This window comes from Protopterus annectens, chromosome 14.part0, assembly GCF_019279795.1.
Source record: "Protopterus annectens isolate FY-2018-M chromosome 14.part0, PAN1.0, whole genome shotgun sequence".
In the NCBI taxonomy this organism is placed as follows: Eukaryota; Metazoa; Chordata; order Ceratodontiformes; family Protopteridae; genus Protopterus; species Protopterus annectens.
This window is the reverse complement of record NC_056748.1, coordinates 489,532,894-489,559,280: the sequence shown is the minus strand read 5'-3', so window position 1 is coordinate 489,559,280 and position 26,387 is coordinate 489,532,894. Positions and strand designations below refer to the sequence as shown.

The 26,387-nt window shown below is 39.2% G+C and overlaps 1 protein-coding gene across 2 annotated transcripts in view; it reads right to left on the bottom strand.

The window, feature by feature from the left end:
* Positions 1-26,387, bottom strand: part of SLIT1 (slit guidance ligand 1) — a 3,022,655-nt gene that overhangs the window by 1,220,136 nt on the left and 1,776,132 nt on the right. For both annotated transcript variants that reach the window (XM_044056244.1, XM_044056245.1), the window contains exon 7: positions 13,682-13,753. In XM_044056244.1, coding sequence (XP_043912179.1) covers positions 13,682-13,753 — 72 coding nt within the window. The remainder of the gene's footprint in view (positions 1-13,681; positions 13,754-26,387) is intronic.

The following is a 26,387-nucleotide window of genomic DNA, read 5'->3' as shown; positions in this document are numbered from 1 at the left end:
AAGATTACCTGCATTACCTTACAATGCATTTATTACTATTGAGCATGGAGTTCTAACCATTGTCTTTCTAAAAACTAAACTAAGAAAACTAAACTTCACACTATCTACACACCTGTCCCCCACACAATCACATCTAACAATGGCACCACATCTCCTTATGACCAAACTACCAAAACTATTGGGTATTACAATTGACAACCAATAAAATTTGATTTTCAATTCAATTCACATCATAAAATCAAAATCAACCAATAGAAAAACTAGGTTCTCTATCAAAACTCAAACTTTCCCCCCCCTGAAGCAGAACTAGCAAGCAAAAAAACACATCCATCTCTCTATATATGCCTCCCCATCTATACTAATCTCTCTCTACATAACAACATTAATAAGCTCACCTACAGCCTACCACAACATTAGATTGACCACCCATCGCTTCTCCATATAAAACACACCACTGCTCTCTAGGATGGCTTGAATTATACCTCACACCATACAGTACTTACAGCTTACCACCCACACAAAAACTCTCCTGAAATCCTAAATACCTATGCTCTCCACCCCCTTAAAAACACCCACAACTTAAAAACCTTACGCCTCTTCAAATAAAATACTGATTCAAAAATCTCTTAGAAAGAATCAGGTGACTCCATACTCCATATTCTCCAACTCAGTTGGTAAAATCTAACCAACTCTCCTTTTTATCCCAGACTTCCACTCTTCTCACTTTTTATTTAAGACTAAACTAAAACTATTTAAAACTAAACACTGGCTTTTTGTATCAATCCTAGTTGAGCTAGCTCATCTTACATCCTTTTCTCTCCCTTCATCTCTCTCATTCTCTCATATACATTTTTCTTATTAGATCTAGATATTTTGTTTTCCTTACATGAAAATTTATTATCTTAAAAAAAAAAAAAAAAAAAAAATCTCCTTCTCTTCCTTCCCCATTCCTTACTTTTTTTTCTTTCTCTCTATTCTCTTTTTTGTCCTTTTTCTAAAATTAAAAATGTTGTATTCTGTCCTCTTTTTTTATATTCTCTTTTTTTTTTTTTTTTTTAACCATTTTGTTTTTTTTTTTTGTGTTTGTTGTTACAGCAGTACATAGCGGAGCTTTTCTCTCGGCCTCCTGAAAAAAAACTTGCATCATCCAGTTGGACTAGCCCGGTTAACAAATGTAAATAAATAAAATAAATAATAATAGATATTTTTTCAGATATGTTTGATAAATTTGTACTATAGGAGTAGTGCTGTTGTTATATTTTCATATAATTATATTATGTTTCTCTTTTTACACAGCAAACTATGAAATTAGATTAAATTAGCTGGCGATCACTACCAGGGAAGGAAAACCACATCAAAATGCTTGTTTACTGCTATGCTGCAGTGATATTTCAAGTATGCGAACATTGCATAATAAAATGGCTAAGATCTGATTTTATATTTTTTACTTGTAATGTAATTCTAACCTGAAGTCAGCTGTTAAGAAGTACCTGTTACACATGGACATGTACTGTGCCTTTCCAACACGTGATGAGGGGCAAGGTAATAATTAAATAAACAACTGGCTACAAATGAAAAGACTAAGTGAGGGCAAGTGCTCCTTTTCTGCCACAAAAATCTATGTTTAGGAGTCTGCATGGTTTTCTTTCCTGTACCTTCTGAAAGCTATTACATTTTAACAGTTTATTGTACATTGAAAGCCATTACTTCCAGCCTAAGATATCTTGTCTAATGCTGTCTGCCTTGCCTGCCATTCCAAATGCAACACCTTTTCATGAGGCACTCTATTACACCATCACTGCAACACAGTTTTACTATTATGCAACTTTTCAGAATTTTTCTTTTATACTGTTTCCAACTCTGACAGCTTGGTGTAGCATGTAAAACTTCCATGTATTCAAAAACAGACAAAATCATGTCCTGCTGTGCAGAGCAGTTCCAGCAGTCCTCAGCAGAGGCTGCTGCAGTTTTGAACTGGTGGATCTCATACTGGTGATGTGGAAACACCATTGTACCATAGTAATCTTCTCCAAAACTGACTGATATAGAGGATTATGAGGGGGTGTCTTAACTGTAACCAAGGGATTATATGCTTCAGACATGGGTGCCAAGAAATTCACCCTGTGAATCTTTGTACCTCTGTCAAGAACACATAACTTAGGGTTATGAACAGAGACCCGATCATAATTCTTTGTAGTGCTTGGAGCTTCATCTGCTTCATGCATAATTAGTTACAAAAAGAAGGAGAAAAGTGCTAAGTATTTTGTAGCTTTCAAAGCTGTAAAGCACTTAGTGAGTGCTGTGAAAAAGACAGCATGACAGTTTGTCATATAATAGTGTAAGAAAGTCAGAATAACCAAGGAAAATTGTGAATATAGACAGCAGGCAGAAAGAAATCTGATTTTAATTTTGCTGCTATCGTTTGCTGGCCAGTTCAGGCAGGTTTTACAGCCTAGCACGATGATTTTAACTTAAGCAAGTGTGCTTAACAACTGTTATGATTGGATCCACCCTAGAGAAGCACTTAACTTGTTTGTCTTTTTCATGCTATTGGGGCAAGAATCACGGTGTTCCATCCATGCCAGTAGCATAGCAAGGATGGGGTGAAGGAGGTAGTTATCTCGGGCACAAAGTGCTAGAGGGCATGATTGGGTGATCCCAGTCACTCTTTAATAATAGTGCATTCCAACTTTTAAATGCTGGTATTGCACCTGCAGTCAAAGCTGAGCACTCTCTCTCTCTATCTGTCTGTTTGTGTAGCAACTGTTTACTAGATTGTAGCAAGCAGCTTGTTACAGCTTAAAAGGAAAAATATATATTTTTTTTATCTTTTAAAAGGTAAAATCTGAGCACTGTAGTCCATGTGTGGTATAAACTGTAGCATCTACAAATGTAGCAAGCAGTTTGCTAAAGTTTAAAAGGAAAAATATATATAAATCTATTTTTAAAGACAAATCTGAGAACTGTAGCATCTGTTCTAGGTATAAACTGTAGCATCTGCTTGCTACATTTGTAGAAAGTATTTTGCTACAACTTAAAGGGAAAAATTATACATACTTTTAATATAAATCCAAGTGCTGTAGATCTCCGTGTATGATATAAGCTGTTGCCTCTGTTTGCTACATTGTAGTAAGCAGTTTACTACAGTTTAACACAAAGTTTTTTTTTAAATAACGTAAGCGCTTTAGTGCACTGTGTTCCGTATGCATACAGTTGTTAGAAATATAGGAAGCAGTTTGCTATAGTATAAGGAAAGTGAATCTTTTTTTTTTTTGTTTACTCTTAGTTATAGAAGGGGGGGGGTGCAGAGATGGGACATGATTAGCTAATACATTGAAGGAGCACCAATTAAGATCCCAGACATTTTTTTTTTGGGGGGGGTCTCCTCAAGGGGCTTTGTCCAGTTCAACTTTGTTGGGTTCACTTCTAAAAGCAAACAGCTGACATAAAATGGCATAAAAAGATCTGTGTTGCCATTTATAATAAGAAAGGCAGTTGCATCATATCAATTTATTGAGCAAGGGACCATGCAGCACCAATCCAAATGGTGGGATTTGTGAAAAAAAGAAACACTGTGTAGTACAGGATGCATCATGCAAAACAACTCTTAATTTCAAACTGCTGCATGTTAATACAGCTTTTAAAATAGAATGAATGGTTTTGCCTTTCAGAATGCAAAGAAAGAGTGTCATTATATGTGTACCACATACTTTAATTTAATGTACATGAATATTCATTTGTAGGGTATTCCCTCTCCATGTGTATATACAGCAGGGCTCTTTGATTTGGGTCTCCGCCTCTCTTAATGTGTAAGGTAATTCTAGCCATTCATGAGCAGCCCCATCCTATTTCATTCATCAGTAGTAATACTCACTGAGCAGTAGCATCCCTCTCATGTCCCATATCAGTAATAAAACTTCTTTTTAGTAAGACCCTCTAAGACTCCTTGTCAGCACTACTGCTCACTGTCCAGTCACATTCCCCTCCAAAACCTCATATGAGTATAGTAATGTTTGGTGTTCAGGGGAACGTTCCATCAGTAGTAATGCTAGTTATCCAGGTGCACCCCCCCCCCCAAACTGTATCAGTACTTAATGCTTATTTCCCAGAAAAGTCTCTCCTGCATCTCATATCCACATTAATGATCACTGTCCAGGGGCATTTCCACACATTTCATTTATTTATTTACTGACATTTGATTACCAGGAAAGTCTGACTGGATAGAAGCCCATTTTCACCAGAGACCCAGTGAGAAAAGTTCCAAATTATTATAAAACATTTTAAGAACAATAATTTTACAGTCTTCAAAAATAAAACAAAAACATCTGTAGTGTAAATAATTTTAACAAATTAGACATAATATAAAAACATTGGTTAAGAATTAATACAAGGTATGTAACAATAATGTCATATTTAGAGAAATGTTAGTTTGTGGAGAAATTAAAGGTAAGTTAGTCTACTACAAATAGGAATTGCAATATGAAGTGAGAGAAAAACAGGCTTATGATATATTTAGAGAGAAAGTCAGGGAAGATAATTAGATAGCAGTAAGGAAGTAAGTGAAGAAGTGAGAGTAAGGAGGTATAAGGGATGAAAAGGTACTTGTTCACATTTAGGGATATAGTTCATCCTGGTTTTGAGCAAGAACAGAGACCGATTTTAGCTAGGAAGTCTTTTTGAATGGTTTTGAAAGATAGGGGGGGGGGGGTAATTGACCTGATGGATACAGGTAAGGAGTTTCAGGCCTTGGCAACCTTGTACAAGTACAGACAATGTGCAGTAGATTTACTAGATTTGTGGACAGAAAGGAGTTTTTGGTCACTGGGAACAAAGTTGTGTAGAATGTTTTTAGTGCTGGACAGGCAGATGGATGCTGGATAATTTTATAAGTAGAAAGAAGTTGTGTATATGTTAGTTGATGTGGCAGTTCTAACCAATTCAGGCTTTTCAGCGCTATACAGTAGTGGATTCTGAAGGGTCTATATCACATAGTCGAATTACGTAATTTCAACCACCTAATGGTCGAACCATTATGTTCGAAGTTACATAACTTTGACTACCTAAAAAAAAAAAAAAAAAAAAAAAAACACAACGGACAACAAAATAAACTGTTGTAAACAGGGGGGCACCCCCCACATCCCCCGCTACTTAAAGATACCAACTCCAAGATCGCATCACATTGAAGTGAATGGAAACCTCCGCCTATGGAGATTTCCATTCACACGCTCGAACTTTTACACATTTGAACATATGGACTTGACCATATGTGGTTCGAACTGTAAAAGTTCGATGACATGATAGGAACCCGGTTCTGAAAGGGGTATGTGCTGCAAATTTAGCAATTTTGTTACAGCATTGTTCAAGTTTTAATTTTTGTGAAGCCTGCACATTAGTAAGGATGGGAGTGCCATAAAGAAGTGTGGGGAGGAGATATGTAGTGGCAAGTGTAGTTTAAGTTGCATAAGTGAGAAAGTTTTGGACTCTATAAAGCATTTCTTGTTTTTGATGAGTTTTTCTTATGCAATTTTGTATATACAGGTCGAATGTAAGATTATCATTCACTATCACTCCTAATAATTTGGTAGGAGAAGTGACTTCAATGGTTGTATTATTAAGATGACTTTAAATTTTTTTTTTTATGAGACAGGGATTTGGGGGAAAAGGAGTAGTTTGGGCTTTTTTGTGTTGAGCATGAGTTGTGAGTTACTAAGCCATGTTTCAGTGTATGTTAAAGATTCCTGAGTATTTTTTTGGATGTGCAAATGAGAGTAGAATATGTGCGTATTGTATTAGGGTGGGTTGTTGTGTGGAAGTATAGAGGGTGTTGGTGAAAATGTTAAAGAGGTGGGGACCAAGGATAGAGTCTTGTGGTAATACCTGTGGTGACTGTGAGGGAAGGAGAGGGCATGGAGTGCCATTTTACTGACTGATACCTATTGGACAGTTAGCTTTTTAACCACATAAGGGTGGGCTGAGAGAGACCTAGTGAGGAAATTTGAAGTAAACGTTTGCTGTACAGTACAGTAAAGATGTTTATGCAGAGGAAGCTCCCATGCTCTGTATCAGTGTTAATGCTACTACTAAGTGTTGAGGGCCACCCTCTCCAATTTCCTGCATCGATCTGTATAGCAACGGTTATTGTTCAGGGAAGCCCATTCCACTTTCTTGTGTAGCAAAGATTACATTAAAACTGAGTATCTCTAGTATGCCTGCCTGAATACTGTGTATCACAGTTACAATTAAATATACTGAATTTGCTGCTTACGTAACTATAATAATGATTCTGTTGGGTTGGTGTGTCAATTGTAAGCAGCTTAAGATTTATTTTATTTTGTATTCTAACTTATTTTTATTTGCTGATGGGATGGAACACTAATCTATGTGGACCATTTTCATTTTCAGCCTAGGGATACAAAGTTACACCCGAGACAAACAACCAGAAGGACTGATTTTACATAAACAGGCAGACACAACTGATGTATAACTGTAGCACTTAATTACAGCTGATTAGGCTGTACATGAACAGACTGACACAATTAATGAGTACAGCAGAGGCACTAAGACTTCATTATCGCTATTTAAACAACAGGTTGTACATGAACTGACTAATGAAATTAAAGAGTACATTGTAGATGCTAAACGTTCCTTAAATCCATTTAAAAAAAAGCACTGATAATACTACAAGAGGAAGATAAGCACAGCAGAAAGGAGAGAGAGGGGAAAGGAGGGGTGGAGAAAAGTAAAGGTGAAAGTGAGAGTGGTAGAGAGTTAAGAGTTACACAGTAAGCAATGAGTAGATGAACGCTAAGCAATGAGTAGATGAAGGCATTAATGTGGAGGAATTAGAAGAAAAATTGCAGCGTAATGTGATTGCTAATGTTGAGTCAGTGGAGAAAAGGTGTGTGGCGGGGTCTTAGATGATACTGAGTTTTTTTTAATAGGAATTATCTGAGTTCAGCACAAAACTTTGGAAAAGTGGAGATGGATTTAATATGTATACATATGGAAGTCCATACTTTTGAAGCGAATATGGACAGGAACGGTTTAATAGTTTGCAGTTTAGTACTTGGGGGTTGGGGGTTGAAGCTTGATGGTAGAGTTAGACAGGTAGGGATCTTGTGGTTTTTTTTTCATATTGTCTGTTGGCCAGGAAGGGAAATGAGTTAAAATTAACTAAATTAATGGCTAGGTTCTTATTTATAGGTCTGTCTTGAGGTGCAGTGGGACCCATTTGGCTTTTGGTAAATATGGAGTAGTGGTGTTCCAGTTTTGGAGAAAGGGAAATAAATCTGCAAATATTATTGCGTGTAGCTTGCAGGGCTTTGAGATTCTTTTTTGAAGGTGTTGGAAGTATTGGCAGGTCATTTTCCAGTTGAGTTAGCAAAACCCCTCTGCCATTTGCTCTGCCTTCTGGGAAGAGGAAGCAGTATAGATACACATTCACAAATCTGACATAAGTAGGGTAACCAATTAAAGTAAAGTGAGGCACAGCTGCAAACAAAATTACTAACAGGTGTACAATGTCCCCCACTTGTCAGCTGATGGTAACTAAGGGAACCACATACAAAAGAGGGGTCTGAATGAGCTTTGGAGTTATAGCACACTGCTGAACACCATAACGTTATCACATGAAGCTGGCCTCAATGCTAACTATCATATATCTGTATAAGTCAGGAGTAGGGCTAAGCAGTGATGTATGTGCTGATCATTTGCATTTTGCTATGCCATATTCTTCATGTGGGACCAGACTGGTAGGTTTATGAACCGGACACACATCTTTTTGGCACTAACATGGAACAAGTTGGCCTATAGGAGTTACACCAATTTGTTACATGAAAAAAATTTTTACAAATCCTACTCAAGGACTAGGATAGTTTGCTATCATGGCAAGCATGGCCAGCCTTAGGCATAGGCAAACTAGGTGACCGCCTAGGGCGCCGTACAGGCCAGCCTCATAAAGGGTGTACTTTTATGTACTTATTTATTTATTTTAATTAATTTACTTTTGTCATTTTGCTATCTTCTCGGCACCCTGTCTGAGTGAAGGGCGCCAAAACAATAGGAAGAGGGGGGAAGGGTGAGTGCTCTCCCACTTTTATAGTTTCAGATTGAAAGGGAGGCTTCAACAGGTTTAAAAAAAAAAAAAAAAAACTCCTGCCGTCCAGCGCGGAACTTAAGTTAGCAGTTCAGTTAAGAGAGGGGTTAAGGTCATGTGTACGGGTGTGGCCGTTCGGTTTGAAAAGAAAGTAAGTGTATGTTTGTGTTTGTAATTTACACTGTTCACTTCTGTATGCAAGAAAAAATGTGTGTGTGTGTGTGTGTGTGTGTGTGTGTGTGTGTGTGTGTGTGTGTGTGTGTACATATGTGTATCGAATTGAAATTACTCGTTCTGTTTGTATGCGATATAAAGTGTGTGTTACTGTGTGAGATAGTATGTGTGTGATAGTATGTGTGTATATGTAGGCGGCACATTTTTGACAAATAACAGAGTGGCTTAAAATGTAAATAGCCCTGGGCACTGATGAGATTACTGCAGTATTTCTGAATCCTCTGTTCTAACCGCCGTCCAAACCGTCACCATACCCACAGATAATAGCTTTGATTTCGCCATGTCTCGGGACACACAGAAATCTCACTTCCAAAGCATGCCTTGGTCTCCAGGAAACTGGGGGCCCAATCATTGACATCCTTTTGCTGCGGCAAAAATTAGGAAGAGCATTGGATTTCCATGACAACAGCTTTGAAAGCGTCTAATTGCCACTGGAACATCCGCTGCTCCACATGCGGTTTCTGCCTGAAACCTGCAGTGCACAAAACCTGATTATCAGGTTGCAAAGATTTCAGGAGGTTAGTGTACTTTTTTTTGTTATAAACTTTCAGTTGATCCACAAATGTACAACGACAGATTTGCAAAGCTCTGTATTAAATACTGCAAGATTAAAAATCGAACAACTCATTTCAGAGAACCCACACCCTAGAGAAAATAAGGCAGTTTGGGGGAGTGTTTTAAACCAAATCTTAAGTTTTACTTTATTAATTTATTTTATTCAAGAAACGGATTCTTTAAAGCATTGTGTTCAAGTACAATGTGTTTATCTGCTGATAGCGTGTGCAGCGGTAAGAAACAGCCAGGTGTCAAGCTGGAAACAGTAATACAGGTCTGCCAAAAGAAATGCTCATTTTTAAGAGCAAGTTACTTAGTTGTTAATGTTGTCTATTTAAGTTGCAGAGTTATTCAGTTTTTGAGCAGTCTAGTATTTTTTTTATTACAAAAAATGACATGGCATGAATGGTTTAGCTAAATGTCTGTGTGACTGACGCTGAATGAGACTTTGCATTCCATCCACGTTCGTGCCCTTTAAAATAGCATGATAAGCATGAATGTTGACCTCAAGGAAGATTTGTGTGGGTGTTTGCTTCACGTCTCTCAAGTGTACTTCATTATGAAGAACGTTTTTCATTACTAATCTTAAAAATGGTGTGTTCTTCCCAGTTCCACTTTGAATGGTCTGTCTGTTAAGCATTCAGTTTTAAGAATTTTTTTAACTCATATTTTTTGTAAATAATACAGAATCTTATTAATTCATTAAAAAATCTTTTAGAAGTCTAAAGTACCACATTTAACCTTCATGTGAGATTCCTAGTTGAAGTTTTAGTAAACTGTCTTTAGGTGTTCCACATTTTGCCAATTTGTTTTAAGTTATGTTCCTATGTTATATTATGTCCTGCTGACATAGTATTCTGATGGACAACTTAATAGACTTCTTAAATACAATTGTATAATATCTATCATGATTTTTTTACCTACGTTGCTTGTCAAAAACTGTACATATGAGGTAGAGCACGTGATTGATTGATTAACTGTTAACGCCCATATAATTTGGCTTAGTCCCCATGTGCACCAGTTATTGGTAGTTTTTTTGCAAGAATTTAAAATAATTTCATAGTTTTAATCTGACTGCCTATTATGATGTTTTTGGATTACTTAAACGCTTAACTGATGCCACAAATAATTGTTGGTGGGTCTGTATTCTGAATTATTTTTGTGTTGATTTAACGTTTCACAGGAAGGTAGAAACCAATAACAATTTCCAGTCAAGTGTGATAGTGGGCAAGATAAACAGAAGTCTGATACTTTATAAAATGAGTATTGAAATAAGACTTGACTTTTTTTTATTGATGGTGAAATTAAAAGGCTGTGTAGGTAAAACTGTAGTAGTTGAACTTGCTGAACTATTGTTAAGAAGGAAGTGTTGGTGTTAGGTATTCCTTCTACTACTAATACAAAAATGGTAACTGAATTAATAGGAAGGACAGATGAAACAGAAGGAATACACTCCCTAAAACTTTTGATAATACTGTAGTTGGGCAGTTGGAGACTGCACATTGGTCATTTAGAATAAACTTTTTGTTTGAAGTTAGTGAACTGATGCATCATTGGTCATTTAGCAAAAACCTTTTGTTTGAAGTTAGTGAACTGATGCATCATTGGTCATTTAGCAAAAACCTTTTGTTTGAAGTTAGTGAACTGATGCATCATCTGGGCATTTTTAACTAGAAGAATATCTTGTCTCCAGCGTCTGACACAAAATTGAAATCATTGCATGTTGAATATGTTTAATATATATATATATATATATATATATATATATATATATATATATATATATATATATATATATATATGTGTATGTATATATATAGTGTGTGTGTAAATGAGTGGCAATATAAGTTGCCTTAAAAATGTTAAAGGTATTTTTCTGAATGGGTTGCAATGGATAGTAAAACTCTGAGATAGCTAGTCAGTATTGTGCTATTTAATTGTTTGTTGATTTATGTTAACCAGGTAGATGCATTTGCCATATCAGTAGCAATCACTACAGTGGTGGTAGTCAGACCAGTAGGAGATACTCTGTATGTTTCAAGAAGGAAAAACCTATTCTTCTAAATAAGTGAGGCGATTCTTAATAAGTTGCTGCATATATGAATATTTCAATGTAGTATGTTAAGTGCTCGTTCTGTTTGTATGAGAGATAAAGCTTGTGGCTTGATAAAGCCTGGTAACACCAGGCGAAAGCGCTTGTGGTTTTGAGTTTTTGTTTATTAAATACGTTGTCTTTGGATTACTTCTGGGTTTCATTTTTAAACCTCATTGACGGTTTTGGTCAGCTGGAGCATTTAGCAGCGAATTTTTGCACTTTATTTTCAGTGGCCAGACAGTGTTTGTTCCGGGGAAGGTATCTTCTGCATCTTGCTTCTAGAGATAAAGTGTGTGTTACTGTGTGAGATAGTATGGGTGTGATATTATGTGTGTATATGAGAGAGAGAGTGTGTGTCTGTGTTTTGTTCAACTAACACTGTTACATACTTCCTTCTTCACCGTGTCCTTCTACCTCTGAAATGTTAAAAGAATGTCCTGAAGACCGTGTACAGGCCTTGGTACTTTACAAAAATAAGCGTTGTTAACACAAGGGCACACACTTTCTACAGCTATTCCAATTCCGTATTTGCTTCAGACTGCCTTAAGCAGTCTATCAGAGCTGCCCTTTTTTTTTTTTTTTTTTTTTGTTATTCTTCAGTTTGAGCAAGGCGGTTGAACCAGCTATGCCTCTGATATCTATAAATATAGATTTATCTAGATAAATCTATAAATATAGATTTATCTAGATATAGATAAGATATACAGATAGATAAATATAGAGAGAGATATGAGTATATAGACATATTTAAAATATTTTTTTTTCTTTTTGGCTTTGCACTGATTCTTGAGGATTGCTATCACTAAATGATGGGAGACACTGGAGTCATAGTTTATATTCTTCAAAATGGGAATGCTAATGCAAAATCTATGTAAGCAACTAGATATATAGAAGTTAAAATGCGTCCCTGAGTCTGGATCTTTTTGCTCAAAACTACAACTTTAGAATGCACATTAGCAGGTGGTGCATTATTATACAAGGAATATAGTTTAATACAATCAGGAAGGTGAATCAAAGAACACATACATATATGCATGGCCATAAGAATGTGTTCAAGGAGCCTGTAGTTTGAAAAGAACCCAAAGGTAAACTTAATTCTCCACTGGCCAGATGCATTTTATTTGAATGTGGGTTTTAATGCCATTTCAATGAATGTGAGTTTCAAGGGCAGAGAGGTTTTACTGCTCATGCTAAATCTATTTTCATTGTGAGACTGTATTGTTTGTTTAGCAAGTGGCTATCTGTGTTTGTGCTATTTTACTTCAATATTTGTAATCATTGTAGAAGTAAATAAGAAAACAGTATGCACACTGACAGGTTTGAACAGTGGTTATGGTAATTGAGGAGAAATAGCCAAGTAATGTAACACTGGAGTGGTTGGGGGAGGGGGCTGCTGCTGGGGGGTGGGGTAGCGGATTGCTGCAGAAGGGGCTGCTCTGGGGGGGCGGTCTATTACCCTGCCTAGGGCCCTATTTAACCTTGATCTAGCTCTGGTATTTACAGTAGGAAACACGTACACAAAGGTAGTTGTAGTTTTAACTGCATTACATGCATCTTTTTCTTCTTATGCATTTAAATGATTTAAGGAAATGATTGAAGTGGCTTTCTTGGGGAGTGATCTACCTGTGGATGTGGCTCAAATAGGGGTGTTTCATGAGTATGTTGTGAGTGGGGCTTAAGGGGTGCCAGAGCACTACTTCGCCTAGGGCGCCATTTCAGCTAAGGCCGGCCCTGATGGCAAGTGACCATGAAGATGTCCCTCAGAAGATAAAATATGGAATAAGACTTACAGCACAAAGCATTATGACCAATGAATCAAGTAGGACCTGAAAGATAAGGTGATGTCTCTAGATTAAAAACACTCACATGAAGGCTTTGAAAACATTGTAGTGCGTCACAGGGTGCAAGTAGCAATGTAACATTATACCACAATTTTTTTTAAGCTAAAGTGTTCAGTCTTCTTGTAATGAATTTTGAGTCAACACATATACATATATAAAATACATATATTTTGAGTCAACACTAATCACTCTGTTTGTGATTTAATCCTATCATTTGTAGAGCAAAACATACATGGGACTATAAACAAAACATGGCACATTTTGACCAAAATAAGCTTTAAATGCACTAACAGAGGTGTCAGTATTCAGCGCTACTGAAAACAGCTATATGAAGCTGTAGTTCATACATTCTAGACCACGTGAAACCAAAGTTTCTACAAAATGCAGCTGAATCCATTACAGATTATACTATAAATAAAACAGTTACTACAGCCATATCTTATCTATATTCATATGAAATCTGTACTAAAGGAAATTGCTTGTTATAAGCAGCAGCAACAGTACAGCATAGAGTCAGTTCTACAGACAAAAGTCAAACAGTTATTATAAAGGACACCATTTTGCCACTTATCTGCATCTAAATGAAACTATATTAAACATTTAAGAATTATCAACCAAAACTTGTAACTCAGTTTATAACAAATTAGCAAGCACACTTATAATGCTTAGAGAGAGCACAGAAACCAGACTCCAAGACACACAGATGTCTGTCAAGTGGGCCAATGGGGCTAGTACAACTTATACATGCAAAGCCACAGGCAATGTGGCTGCCATAAATCTGTTTGTTTCTGACCTCAAAGCAATCTATTCTTGACAGGCATGGATTGTAAAAATTAGTTCAGTTTCTGGCTTTTTACTCACAAAGTACGAAGCTTGGGCATGTGGTTGAAGCTGGAGACGGAAATGGTGCTGATGTTGTTATTGTTGAGGGTCCTGTAGAACAAAAGAAAAGAAAGACAGCAGCATTTGAAATTTACCAGAAGTACAAAGAAGGACAAAAACAACTGTCATTACATGAAAAATTTGGTGGGCCTGAGGGCAAGAACTGTAGTTTGCCACTTGCAGTTAGCAATGAATAAGGTTTACTGGCATGTGAGTGAAAACAACTTATAATAGAAGCGTTTTTTTTCATTTGTTTTCATTATGACCAGACTCTGCCCTGAGCTTTGTTATTGTGGGAATGCTGCCCAGACTGTTTCCACTTTTAGTTGCAGTTTCAAAGGGAAATGAAAATGAACCAGAAGCCTCCCACGATTCTGCTATAGATGCCTATATATTTTATGGGCACTAATTCTGAGTCTTTCACTTCAGGATATCCTACAGATTAGCACCTTATTTATATCAGGTCCCACGTGGCAGGCAAAATAGCAGATATGGTACTTGTTACAGATTTGTGCAACAAATGTCTGAAAATTGCAAAACAACAAAATTAACAAATGTAAGAACACATATGAAATAACGTACCTTCCTACTGCCAGTACCATATAATTTCTATCAAACAAAAAATAGTCTACCTAGGCAGCACTGAATATTTTCCAACCATGTGTAATTCATCCAGCAATTCTCTTTCACTGACTGTAGGAAACACATAAAGCAAATGGATGCACATCTGTAGTCATCTTGCTAAACTCCATTAGTAACTGATTACTGTTCAATTATACAGGGAACTAAAGACGCAGAATAAACTTCAAGATCACACATAATGATGTTGGGGTTCTTCAGAAGTCCTAAGATAACTGCCTATGCATGAATGTTCTGTACCAGAAAATGGGCAAAAAGAATAAGGATAGTCAGAGAATGGATAGGATAACCACTGTGATACTATTTTATTTTAGTATACCGACCGCTAAGCTCTTTCTGGATAACATGAGCATCCAACCACATGTCGATGCCATCTGTGATGCAGAAACAAGCCCACTGAGTGATTCTACATGGTTACTAGAATTACTGCAGTGGGTCGACTCCATGGCCATGCTAAAAGGTAGTGAGGCATTCTGGGGAAATGGTAAAACTAATTAGACGTGGGTTCTACCTCAGAAATGCCTGAGAGAATGGAGTTGCATAGCAAAGCAATTAAGAGAATTGCTCAGCTGCATAAACTAGCATGGCCAGCTGTATAAATTAACCCAGACAAAATGTTGCGTTCCCCCATTACAGGCAATGGGAAGACAGCATTACACATACACGTGCAAGGTTAGACATGTTGAATTGGAGATGTAGTTGTAGTTGAGGGGTGAATATGTGTGTGTGTGTGTGTGTGTGTGTGTGTGTGTGTGTTGGGGGGATATCTGTGAGTGTGTGTATATGAATGTGAATGTGTGTGTGTGTGTGTGTGTGTGTGTGTGTGTGTGTCTGTGTGTGTGTTGGGGGATGAATGAGGGATGACTGATAGAATGGATGCCAGTGGTAATTGCCTCATAAAGTGCTGTTTAGTACAGGTGGTACTTATATCCGATTCAGATATATGCAAATTAAGCAGAAATGAAGTCTTCCTCAAATATCTAAACGTGTCTGAATCGGATTTTACATAATTGCATAAATTGAAGCTTTTGACCTCCTCATTTTATGCTCACATTAGGGATTCTTTCTGAATGTCAGGAAGCATGTGTGCTGAACTGTGCTGCCACATTTTTTTGTCAAGTATGTGCTGGATTTTATTTAAACAATAATGAAGCTTTTTCTGTTAGGTGTACACATCTGTTTAGCTGCATAATAATATAAGGCTTCACATTTCCACAGCGCATGTTCTCAGGAATGGTGGGTGTATTTTTTTTAGTAAGTGACAAATAACTGGAGGCAGAAACAAATTTTTTTCTATGTTTACAAGAGGGTTCAAATTTAAAGGGGAGTTATACTACAAAAAAGAAGTTATGTACTTACCATAATGTTCTGTCTGTGTTGTCCATTTGTATTCTTCCTCAACTGTTGTGGTTCAGATCTGACCCTTGGATCCAACTTGGCCATTACTATAGCTCATGGCCACCAAAAAGTTCTCAAGCTCCTCCCTTACCTATAATGCACCAACTCCTAACATACCTTAGATCTTGTCTGCTATTTTACAAAGGATAGAAAGAAATACTATAAAAATATTAACAGAATAAGCCATATCTGGAGCTCAACAAGAAGGACAGTGGTGTTCTTACAATCTTTCATTCTTCCAGAAATCCTTTGTGAACAAGGTTGGGGGTTGGTGGGTGGGAAGTTGAGGAAGAATGAAAATGGAAGTACAGATGGAACATTAAGGTAAGTACATAACTTCTTTATCTGATGTTGTCAATTTTCATTCCATCCTCAACTGTTGGGACAGAGTCCCCAACTACCCAGATTCCCAGGTGGTAAGGATATTCCTGACCACAATTGAGCCAAAGGTTGCTCTTTCCCTTGAGATCAGATCCAGTTTGTAATGAGTGATAAAGGTATGAGGATTGGCAAAGGTTGTAATCACACATATATCATCAATGGAAGCCCTAGATAGAAACACAGAGGAAGTTGCCAAGGACCTAACTGAATGTATTGTCAAAGGTTTTGGTAAAGTTAGAACCAACTTGTAGACAAATTATATAGAATCTGTAAGCCATCTGGCTAGAGTTACTTTTGCAACTGATTTGTCCAATTTAGAATTTGAAAAGGAAACAAATAATTGATCTGTTTTCCTAATTTCTTTTGTTCTATGTATGTAAAAATGTAATTGTCTGTGAACATCCAATAAATGCAACATATATTCACCTTTGTTTGAAAATTTTGGAAAGACAACGTGCAGATTTATGGACTGGTTGATACTGGATTCTGACACCACCTTAGGAAGGAAAGAAGCGTTGGTACATAATGTTACTCTACCCTTATGAAAAATCAAGTAAGGAGGTTTACAGGACAATGCTTTAAGTTCTGAAATTCTTCTACCAGAAAAATAGTTTTCCAGGTCAGGAATCTAAGATCACATTTACCTGCTGGTTCAAACGGGGAATGAATTAATACTAGCAGCACCAAAGTTAAATCCCATGGTGGAGTAGGATTTTTAAATGGTGGTCTCAGTAGGAGGGTACCTCTCAAAGTCCTTTACAAAGTTTAGATGAAGTCAAGGAAGCATTCTCAAATCCAATATGAAAATTAGAGATTGTTGCTAACTCAACTGTAATCATTGAGGAACTAACTCCCTCATTAAAAATTGTTGCTAAAAATTCAAGAACACTTTGTACAGGAACTGAGAAGGGGTCATTGTGTTTCTGCTGTACCCAAAAAATGAACCTTTTCTATTTACTTCTGTACAGTTTTCTAGTAGAAGTCTTATGTGAAGATAAAAGAATGTGATGGAGCATTGGTTGTCTGGCTATTAAAGGAATTAGAGAAACCAAGCTGTTGCCTTGAGGATTGAGATATCTGGGTGAATCAAACATATTGGGTGAGACAGGAAGTCTGGAATTGGATCTAGAATCCAAGGTGGCTAAAGTAGATGAGGCCAAAGGAAGTGGTTCCAAATCTGTTGAGGTCAGTAAGGTGCAAGAAGGATGATTCTGGTCTTCAACTGAGTAGCTTTGTGTAGGAATTTTGGAATTTGGGGGAGCTGGGGGGTACGCCAGGGAGCCAATCGTGGAGTAGAGCTTCTCTCAGTGATTCCCCCAGTGAAGGAATCAGAGAAAGAAGCTACTGCACTTGTTTAGTGAAGATTCAAAAAGATAACGGCAAGGTTAGCCCCACTGACAGAAAATCATATCTGTCACCTTTCTGTTGAGAGACCACTCATGAGGTAGTAGAATGGACCTGCTCAGTTTGTCTACTATCACGTTGCACTTCCCCAGAATGTGCATTGCTATCAGAAAGTGGTTGGAAGAAATCCCATACTGCCATACTCTGAGAGCTTCTCAACACAAGGGGTAAGACCTGGTTCCCCTTGTTTGTTGATGTACCAAACTACTGACATATTGTCTGTCTGGATCACAATTGTCCCAAAAGGGAGAGAGTCTTCAAATGCCTGCACTGCTAAGAGCAATGCTCTCATTACCAGAACATTGATATGAATGTTGGCCTTATCGGGGGTCCAGGTGCCTTGGATTGTTTTTCCCAGGAAGTGTTCCCCCCCCTCACAATCTGGGAAACATCTGTGGTCACTATAGCCTTGGGCTGAGGGACACACACAAAAGGAACATCTTGCAGAACCTGATCTGATTGAATCCACCACCAAAGGTATCTCTTGCATACCTTAATGATTTGTATTTGTGCTGTCATGTGTTGATAAAGAATCAACTACTGTGTTGGCAGCACCATTGAAGAAATCATATGAAATCTTGCTAGAGGAACTAGAAACTAAAATTGTGGTTGCTGACATTGATCCCAAGGCTTACAGAATCAACTGGGCTGAAATATTGGTACTGCAAATTATTTTCCTGACCTGGAATCTGATAGTCTACACTCTTGAGAGAGGAAGAGAAGCTGTCACTCATACTGTATAGAACATCTCTCCTAAAAATTCCAATGTCTGAGTCAGTTGTAATGGAGATTTGTTGTAATTTATGGTTATCCCCAGATGAGATAAAGTTCAGAGTACCTGATCTCTTGCTCTTATTGGTAGATGCTTGGTCAGGGAGGTAATGAGGTCTGCAGTCTGAAATGAGCTGCTACCACTGCCATGCATTTGGTGAACACCCTGGGGGATGTGGTGAGTCCAAAGAGCAGCGCTCTGAACTGATACTGACTGGCTCTCAGCTAGAAGTGTAAATACTTTTTGGATTGCCTGTTCATTTTTATGTGATAGTACACATCCTGAAGGTCTATCAAGCACATCCAGATGTCCTTGCCCAAAAAGGGCAAAATGGACTGAACTGTGACCATCTGAAACTTTGTGTGTAGAACTGACTTGTTGAAGTCACTGAGATCCAAAATTCATCTCCAGTCTCCTATTTTCTTTAGCAGTAAAAAGAATCTTGAGCTAGCTCTGGATACTATCTAGTCTGAAGTAACCTCTTGGATGACTCTTTTTTTTTTCTAGCACCTTTTGTATTTCCAGTGCTGCTGCTTTCCTTTGACTGGGTGGAACATCTGGAATTTTGCATACAGGTCGAGGTAATAGGGAAAAGATAATTATGTAACCTCTGGAAATAATCCTCTACACCCATGTATCTTTTGTTATCTCTAGCCAGTCTCTCTGTTGCAGGGATAGTCGACCCCCGATTGCCTCCAGAGGGGGACAATTGGACCTCCTTTCCGGAGTACTGATAGTACCTATCAGAGAAAGAATCTCTGGACCATTTGTTCTGTGAGCCTCCTCTGCCATGTGGGAGTAATCATCCATTTATATATTTAACAGTAAACCTCAGAGTTCAAATCACAGGAAATACTGAAAACAACATTGATGGACAGACTCAGACAAATAAAGGAAAACAATATCTAAACTAAGCTTCACTATATTCCTGACAGAATCTAGGAGAATTACTATTCCCTAATAACTTAATTGCTAAAGAAAGGCACAAATAAATATGTGACCAGTCTTTCTAGTCAGGTTCCCCAAAACAGAATACTCCTCCTCATAGTTTATTCCCTGTAAAATGAAATATTCAAGATGGCTTGCCGAATGCCATCATCTGGTCACCTAACTCTAGGTTCTCACAGCATCCCCTTTTGAAGCTGAGACAGGAATATAGTATAGATGGTTACAATACACATCTAAATGTCTATGGCAGTCCCTGGGGTTTCCCTCTTTTTACTGAGCTAATGAACAAAGGATTATTCCAGACCCACCATCTCTGGTCCTATTCAGCACTATGGGGTGCCATGTTAATGGTTTAATAGCTATTTTCCCTTATTTTTATTAAAGTAAGCTAGCTGGTCAACCTTTGCTGTCCCAGTGTCCTCTATTAAAACATATACATTTAATTCAGTTACAATAACACATATACATTTCTTTTCATTCCATCAGGGTGCACTGTTGATACATTTTAACACAAACCTCACAAATACCTTTTCAGCAAAAGCATCTGTACAAATCAGTTTGATATACAAATGACATATAATTATTTACAAAACTCCAGCTAGCTGTGTTGGCACAAGTCATACATCCACTGGCCTACTTCTGGCATGGCTGGCAGTGCCTCCTATCATCACACCCCCCCCCTTTTGAAGACTCAAGCTGCCTTTTCAAGTGACCCTTGAGAAATGTAGCTTGAGAGAAATAAGCCTATCTGGGAATATGTTACCCCATTCCCTGTCTTGAGAGCCCATCTGCATTGGCATTGCTGACCCCACTATGGTGCTGCATTGTCATATCATATGCCTGCAACCCTGGGCTCCACAGTAACTTGGGATTTTGATAGCTGGCTCCCTGTAGCCATAGATTCCCCCTCAGATTCCTCCTGCCTCCTACTGGAAAAACAAATCACAAGGGCTTCCCAGTCATGGTAAAGCTTCATCATGTTAACGTGATACAATTTGTGCCCCTACCTCCTGTCTAGCAGTTCTACCATATAGTTAACATCACTGACCTTCCTTACCACTTTGAAGGGTCCCTCCCAAGCTGACTGCAGCTTACTGTGTCTGACAGGAATGAGCACCATCACCTGCTGTCCCACAGCATACACTCTGGCTCGAGCATTCCGGACACACCAGACCTTTTTCTGCTGTTAAACACCTGACAGGCTCTCCTGGGCCAATTCCATGAACTCACTAAGCCTTGTCCTGAGGTTTAGGATATATGCCACAACATACTCCTTGTGAGATTCACACTCACCCTCCTACTCATCATGAATCAAATCTAAAGACCCCCCTCACCATATGCCCATACAGCAACACAAATGGTGAAAAAACCCTGGAGTCTTGAGGTGCCTCTCTTTAAGCATACAACAGATGGGGCAACTATTTATGCCACTCTCTCTTAAACTGGTCTGCAAATGCCTGTAGCATGGTCTTTAGTGTAGAGTTTAACCTCTCCTCAAAACCATTAGTTTGAGGGTGGTAGAGGGTTGTCTTTAGGTGCTTCACCCCACAGTGCTCCTACAGAGAAGCCAGCAGGTCTGACATGAATTGGTACCTCAATCAGTCAGTGTTTCTCTTGGGAATCCTACCCTGCTGAAAAGCTCTTGCAAAACATTTGCCACCTTCTCTGCCTCAATGGAGGACAGAGCCACTGCCTCAGGGTATTTAGTAGCATAATCTACTAACACTAGGATATACTTCTTCCCTGTGGAACTTGAGGTACTCAGAGGCCCTACAATATCCATAGCTACCCTCTGAAATGGCTCCTTAATCACAGGCAAAGGCATCAAAGGAACTTTGACCTTGTCTCCTGCCTTGTCTACTTTTTGGCACTGCTCACAGGTCCTGCAGTACCCAGTTACATCCCTGGCAATCCCAGGCCAACAAAATTTCTGCATAATACATCTCTTGGTACTCTTTATGCCCATATGACCTGCAAAAAGAATGTCATGGACTATGGCTAGAAGTGCCAGATGGTAGGCTCTGGGAACTGTCAACTGCTGTATTATGTCACCTTTTAGCCCTCCCTCAGGGGCCTACTCTCTATACAGTAACCTGGTCCACTGCCTATACAGTAACACTTTTCTGGTATACAGATTCCCCTTTTTCCTTGAGAATCAGGTGCCTTCATAGCTACCCCCCTCAAGCTTCTTAGTGTACATTCTGAGAGCTGAACCTGTCTCAACTCTATCTTTGTGACTTTTCCCAGCTCCCCTTCCACAGGAAGTCTAGTATTTTCTAACAGCGGTGCCTCACTGTCAGTCTGGGTATTACTACTCACCTCTGCCCTTGCAGTCACCCTGTTCAAGGGAACATCAGTACCTACCTACCTGGAACCGTGGCTCATCTTCAGGCTCACTGCTACAGAGTATCCCCCTCCCTGAACTGGCCACATCACCAGCCCTGGCTTCAGGGATGTGGTCTGTCTGGATCTCCCCCAGGCTGCCAGACCCACATGCCTGTCTTCAAGCCTGACTGCATGTCACTGCATGGAGACAAGGTACTGCATTATCAAAATCATTCCTTATCAAGACATCTGCAGGGATATCCTCAAACACACCTACTTGCTTGCTTGCTTCCTTTTCCATCCTCCTATTCAAGAGGAACCCTCGCCAAAGGCATATCAAATGGGATCCCTCCTAAAGCTCTGACTGGGATGAACTGCCCAAGCAAGTACTGCTCCTCTTTAACCACTGCAGGCTTCACAATGGTTATATCAGAGGCTGTATCTCTCTTGGCAGTGGCCAGTTTTCCATCCACCAAGATATGATACAAACTCTGGTAGTAGTTTGGTACCCTTTTTGTTTCCAGATAACTTACCACTGGCATTCTATTATTCACACTTGCTGGCTCCCCCATCTTCTCTCCATGGACATCTATATGCTAAATGGCTCCACTGGTTACATTTAATACATTTAACCCTTTATCCTGGCTATGTACCTGAACTAGTGGCTTCCTCTGTGACTGGAGAACTTTGTTGGGGTGGCTTAGGCTGCCCACCATGGGTTTCCTTATATCCATTAGCAGCAATGGGTACTCTTTTGTGTGCAATGATGCCCTGCTTGCTAAGCAGAGATCCCCTTTTTCCCAAATCATCTGCAGAACTGCATTCCCTGTCTGCCAACCAGATTCTCATGTCCTCAGGCAAAGTGCTAAGGGCTTGTTCCCTCACCAAAAGGTCTGCCAGCCCTTGAAAAGTGGTGACCTGACACTCACTCACCCACGTATGAAAATAAGTGGTTAACTCAACGATATAATCATGTACACTTTCATCTGCATTGCATCTATGCTCAAAAACTTTTTTTCTGAAAGCTTCAGCTGTTAACTTAAAACATTCCAAGAAACATTTTTTAACTGTAGCATAGTTGAAGCAATCAGTAACAGACAATTTAGAAACAGCAGTTATAGCTTTACCATGGTGTAAGGTGGTAAGGAACCATACCAAGAGCCCTTGGTCAGCATTATACTGTTTACATACCCTTTCAAATATATGAATAAAACGACCAAAACTATCACTCTCTGCAAATTGTGGCAGAAATGTACTGACCTTTATTGCTGCTGGGGTTCGGTTATACCCCTTCCCATGACCTCCATGACCCTGGTGAAGGGTCAGCATCTCCCTCGCAAGTTGGCGCTGCTTCCCATTTTCTTTAACTTCAAACAACTCAGTCTGTAATTTTCTTTGGCCTCCAAATACCATTGTTTCTTATTTTTTTTCAGCTTCCAAACACCACAGTCTCTCTGATGATTCTAGTTCAAAACATTTGGCCTTCCTTTCAAATCTCTTTAACTCAAGATGGATTTTTAAGACATCTGAGGAAAATTGAACTGACCTGTTTATGAGAGCTGTACATCCCCACTGCCAGACTTATTGATTGCCTCCTTGTTGCTGGTCTTTGATGCAGCTGTGATTAAGGCTGCAGTCATTTCCTGTTTAGTCAGCTTGGCATGCACCAGTCCTTTGGCTTGGCACATCTCAGCCAACAGGTTCCTTGTCAGCTTGCCAAAATCCTCTGCTGACATCCTTGCCTGCTCTCCCGGACCAACTAAGCTAACAAAAAGTAAATAAGTAAAAGTATTGTGATATTAAACTCTGAATGTCTACTTTGTGGCTGCTTAAGAGTACACCTTTTTTGGTGACAACTGCTTACAGACTACAGGAGTTCAATTAATATCCCACCACTGCTCAGCAATATATGAGCATGTGATGGTCCCACCACTGCCAATCAATATGTGACATCCTCACACTGGGCCTGTAGTCAAGGAGCCTGAATCCTTACTACTGACACTGGATTGGGATGTGCACTTGGAATAGAAGTGGATGCACTCAGTATTTCCAGATGCAGACCTCTCTGCATCAGGCACAATTTTCCTTCAGAGCACACAGGGAACACACTCAGTCCAGGGTCTGGCTCTTTCTACCTGTCTCCCTCTAGGTCCCCAGTAAGACTCCCTACTGGTACAACTGCAGGGTTAGGTCCTGAGCTGAGTGCCCAAGCCAAGTCCTCCAGCACACTCTCTTTAAGCCCAGTGCTTTGTAACCTTTGCTGTCCCAGTGTCCTCTGTTAAAACATATACATTTAATTCAGTTACGATAATACATATACATTTATTTTTATTCCAGCAGGGTGCACTGTTGATACATTTTAACACAAGCAAACCTCACAAATACATTTTCAGCACAAGCATCATACATCCACTGCCCTACTTCTGGCATGGCTGGCAGTACCTCCTATTGTCACAGTCTGACACCAAGTTCCTTCTTGGTGGTTGCTGCCATGACCATAGCATCTCCGGGCATCCTCTTACTCCAAAATTCACTACCAGTAGGTGGAGCCAGAATCTGATCTGGTCTCTTGGGGATTGGGTTAATTGAGTTAGGTTCCTTTCAAGCCCGCCTAGCATTCAAGTCAATGAGCTCATTGGCAGGTGAGTAACCCAGGATGTAGACTGGCCAGCTCCAAAGTCTTCCAGGAATACTGAATCCTCTGGAGAAGGATTACAGGAGGACCAATCACCTCTCTGTTTAAGGACCTCAAGAATGTCTCCAAATGAGGCATCTTCTAGAGGGGATTGTGTGGACCCCAAATCTTCATTAGAATCAGCTTCCTTGGTGACTGAATCCTGAGTAGAGTCCAAGTGCTTCCTCTTGCACTTCCTCTTCCTAGGGACTTCCTCCATAGGATGCTCCCGTGAAGTATAGGAAGAGATAGTGAAACCCTGCTGGGTGGTCTGGAGACTTTGGGATGGCTGTCCCTGTTGTGTAGAATGATGTGGTCTAAGACAGAGATCCTTCTGGGATCCAGAAGGAATATTTGAGAGGGTAGGATCTGTCCACTCTGCTGGAGCAACGAAAACCCTCTTTACCACCTTAAAGGCAGAACGCTCCAGGGAGAAGGAAGACAATGGAGCTGAGAAGCCTGGCTTCTGGCCCATTGACTCCCTCTGCTCTGAAAGCAATCTGCCCAAGATAGAAGTCAGAGATGAGCTGTGCAATGCCAAAGCTCTAAGGGGTAAAGATGGCTCCGAAAGCTTCAGAGTCAATTCCAACACCTCGGATCTGACAGGACTGCTATGGCTTCGAGAGTCATCTGGCTTTGAGGAAGTTGGAGACGGTGCTCTCAGAGATCTTTGGATTCAAAGATAAAATCATCCTTGGATCCAAACCAGATGGACCAAGCAGACTAGGATCCAGGGGTTCTGAAAAAATAGGTCAGATCAGAGAAAAATTTGTTAGCGGTGGAGTGACAGAAGGATAGACATCCTGACCTGTAGGGGTAGGAGCTGGATAACTTCCATCTGAATTTGCACTGTGAGAAATCTCATCATCCTGTCCTTATTGGTTTCTGTTAGACTTCAGGAATACTGAGAGGATGCTAAGGATGGGGACTTATAATGTCATGCTTCCAGAAATGGAGATGGAACTCTAGAAGGTACTAGGTCTACAATGGGAGAGTACCTAGTCCTAAGTAAGGCAGTCAGATTCAAGGTACTCGGAGCCAAAGAGGAAGCTGATGGATCCATCAGTGAAATTATTGAGGAAGTCTTTGGATACAACTTGCTTTTTCTTGGGAGGCTACAAAGAAAGAGCTCGTAATCCTGATGGTTTGCAAGATTTTAAGATCATCTCCCTAGTTTTAGATTTGGAGGGTTGAAGTCCAGTAATTGCCTGAGAAAAAGTGTTGGAAGCAATCCTTTCAGTATAAGTTTATTTCTATGGTCAGCAATAGCCTGTGGATTAAAATTTTGGCATATGTTGCATTCAATGTTAAGATGATCAGGGCCTAAACAGTATATGCATAGGGAATGTGCATCTGATAAAGGCAACTTGTGGCCACATCTTTCACATTTTTGGAACCCCAAAAGGCCTTTTTCTGACATTCTGCTATCAGTAAATAAATTTACAGAGAAGAAAAACAGTTTTTTTGGTATAAAGGAGAGTTAGAAATACCAGTAATGGTGTTAAAATTACATAAAAATATGTAGATTTTATAAAAGGAAAAAAAGAAAGGTAAATACCAACTATAGTAATGAGGATTACAGCTTGTGTAGAATAGAAAGGGAGGAAATAGCTAAATATATAATAATTATAAAGTAAATTCAAAGAAACTTATCTCTATAAGCAACAACTTGAGAGATGAAATGGCGACCATGTCTTATGCACAAAGTGGCAAACGAGATCTGAGGTATGTTAGGGGTTGGCGCATTACGGGAAAGGGAGGAGCTTGAGAGCTTTTTGGTGGCCATGAGCTAAAGTAACAGCAGAGTCAGTTCTGAGGATTGAGTCCAAACCCCAACAGCTGAGGATAGAATGAAAATTGACAACATCAGATCAAATCTTTGCTTTGCCACTTAACATTTAATTTTATGTAATGAACTATGACAGCTTAGTTTTAATGCACTGATGAAAGACTTAAGATAGAACCTCTTTATATTCAGTTGTCTGCAATGCTGATGACATTTTTCAGGATGAAATGCAGCAGTCTGCAGACCTTCATGTTTTTGGAACAAATTGAAATTAAATTCAACTAAACCATTTCCACAGAACTCAGGAAAACTGCCAAAGTCAGCATAGGGAAAATGTAAAATCCCTTACATAAAACTG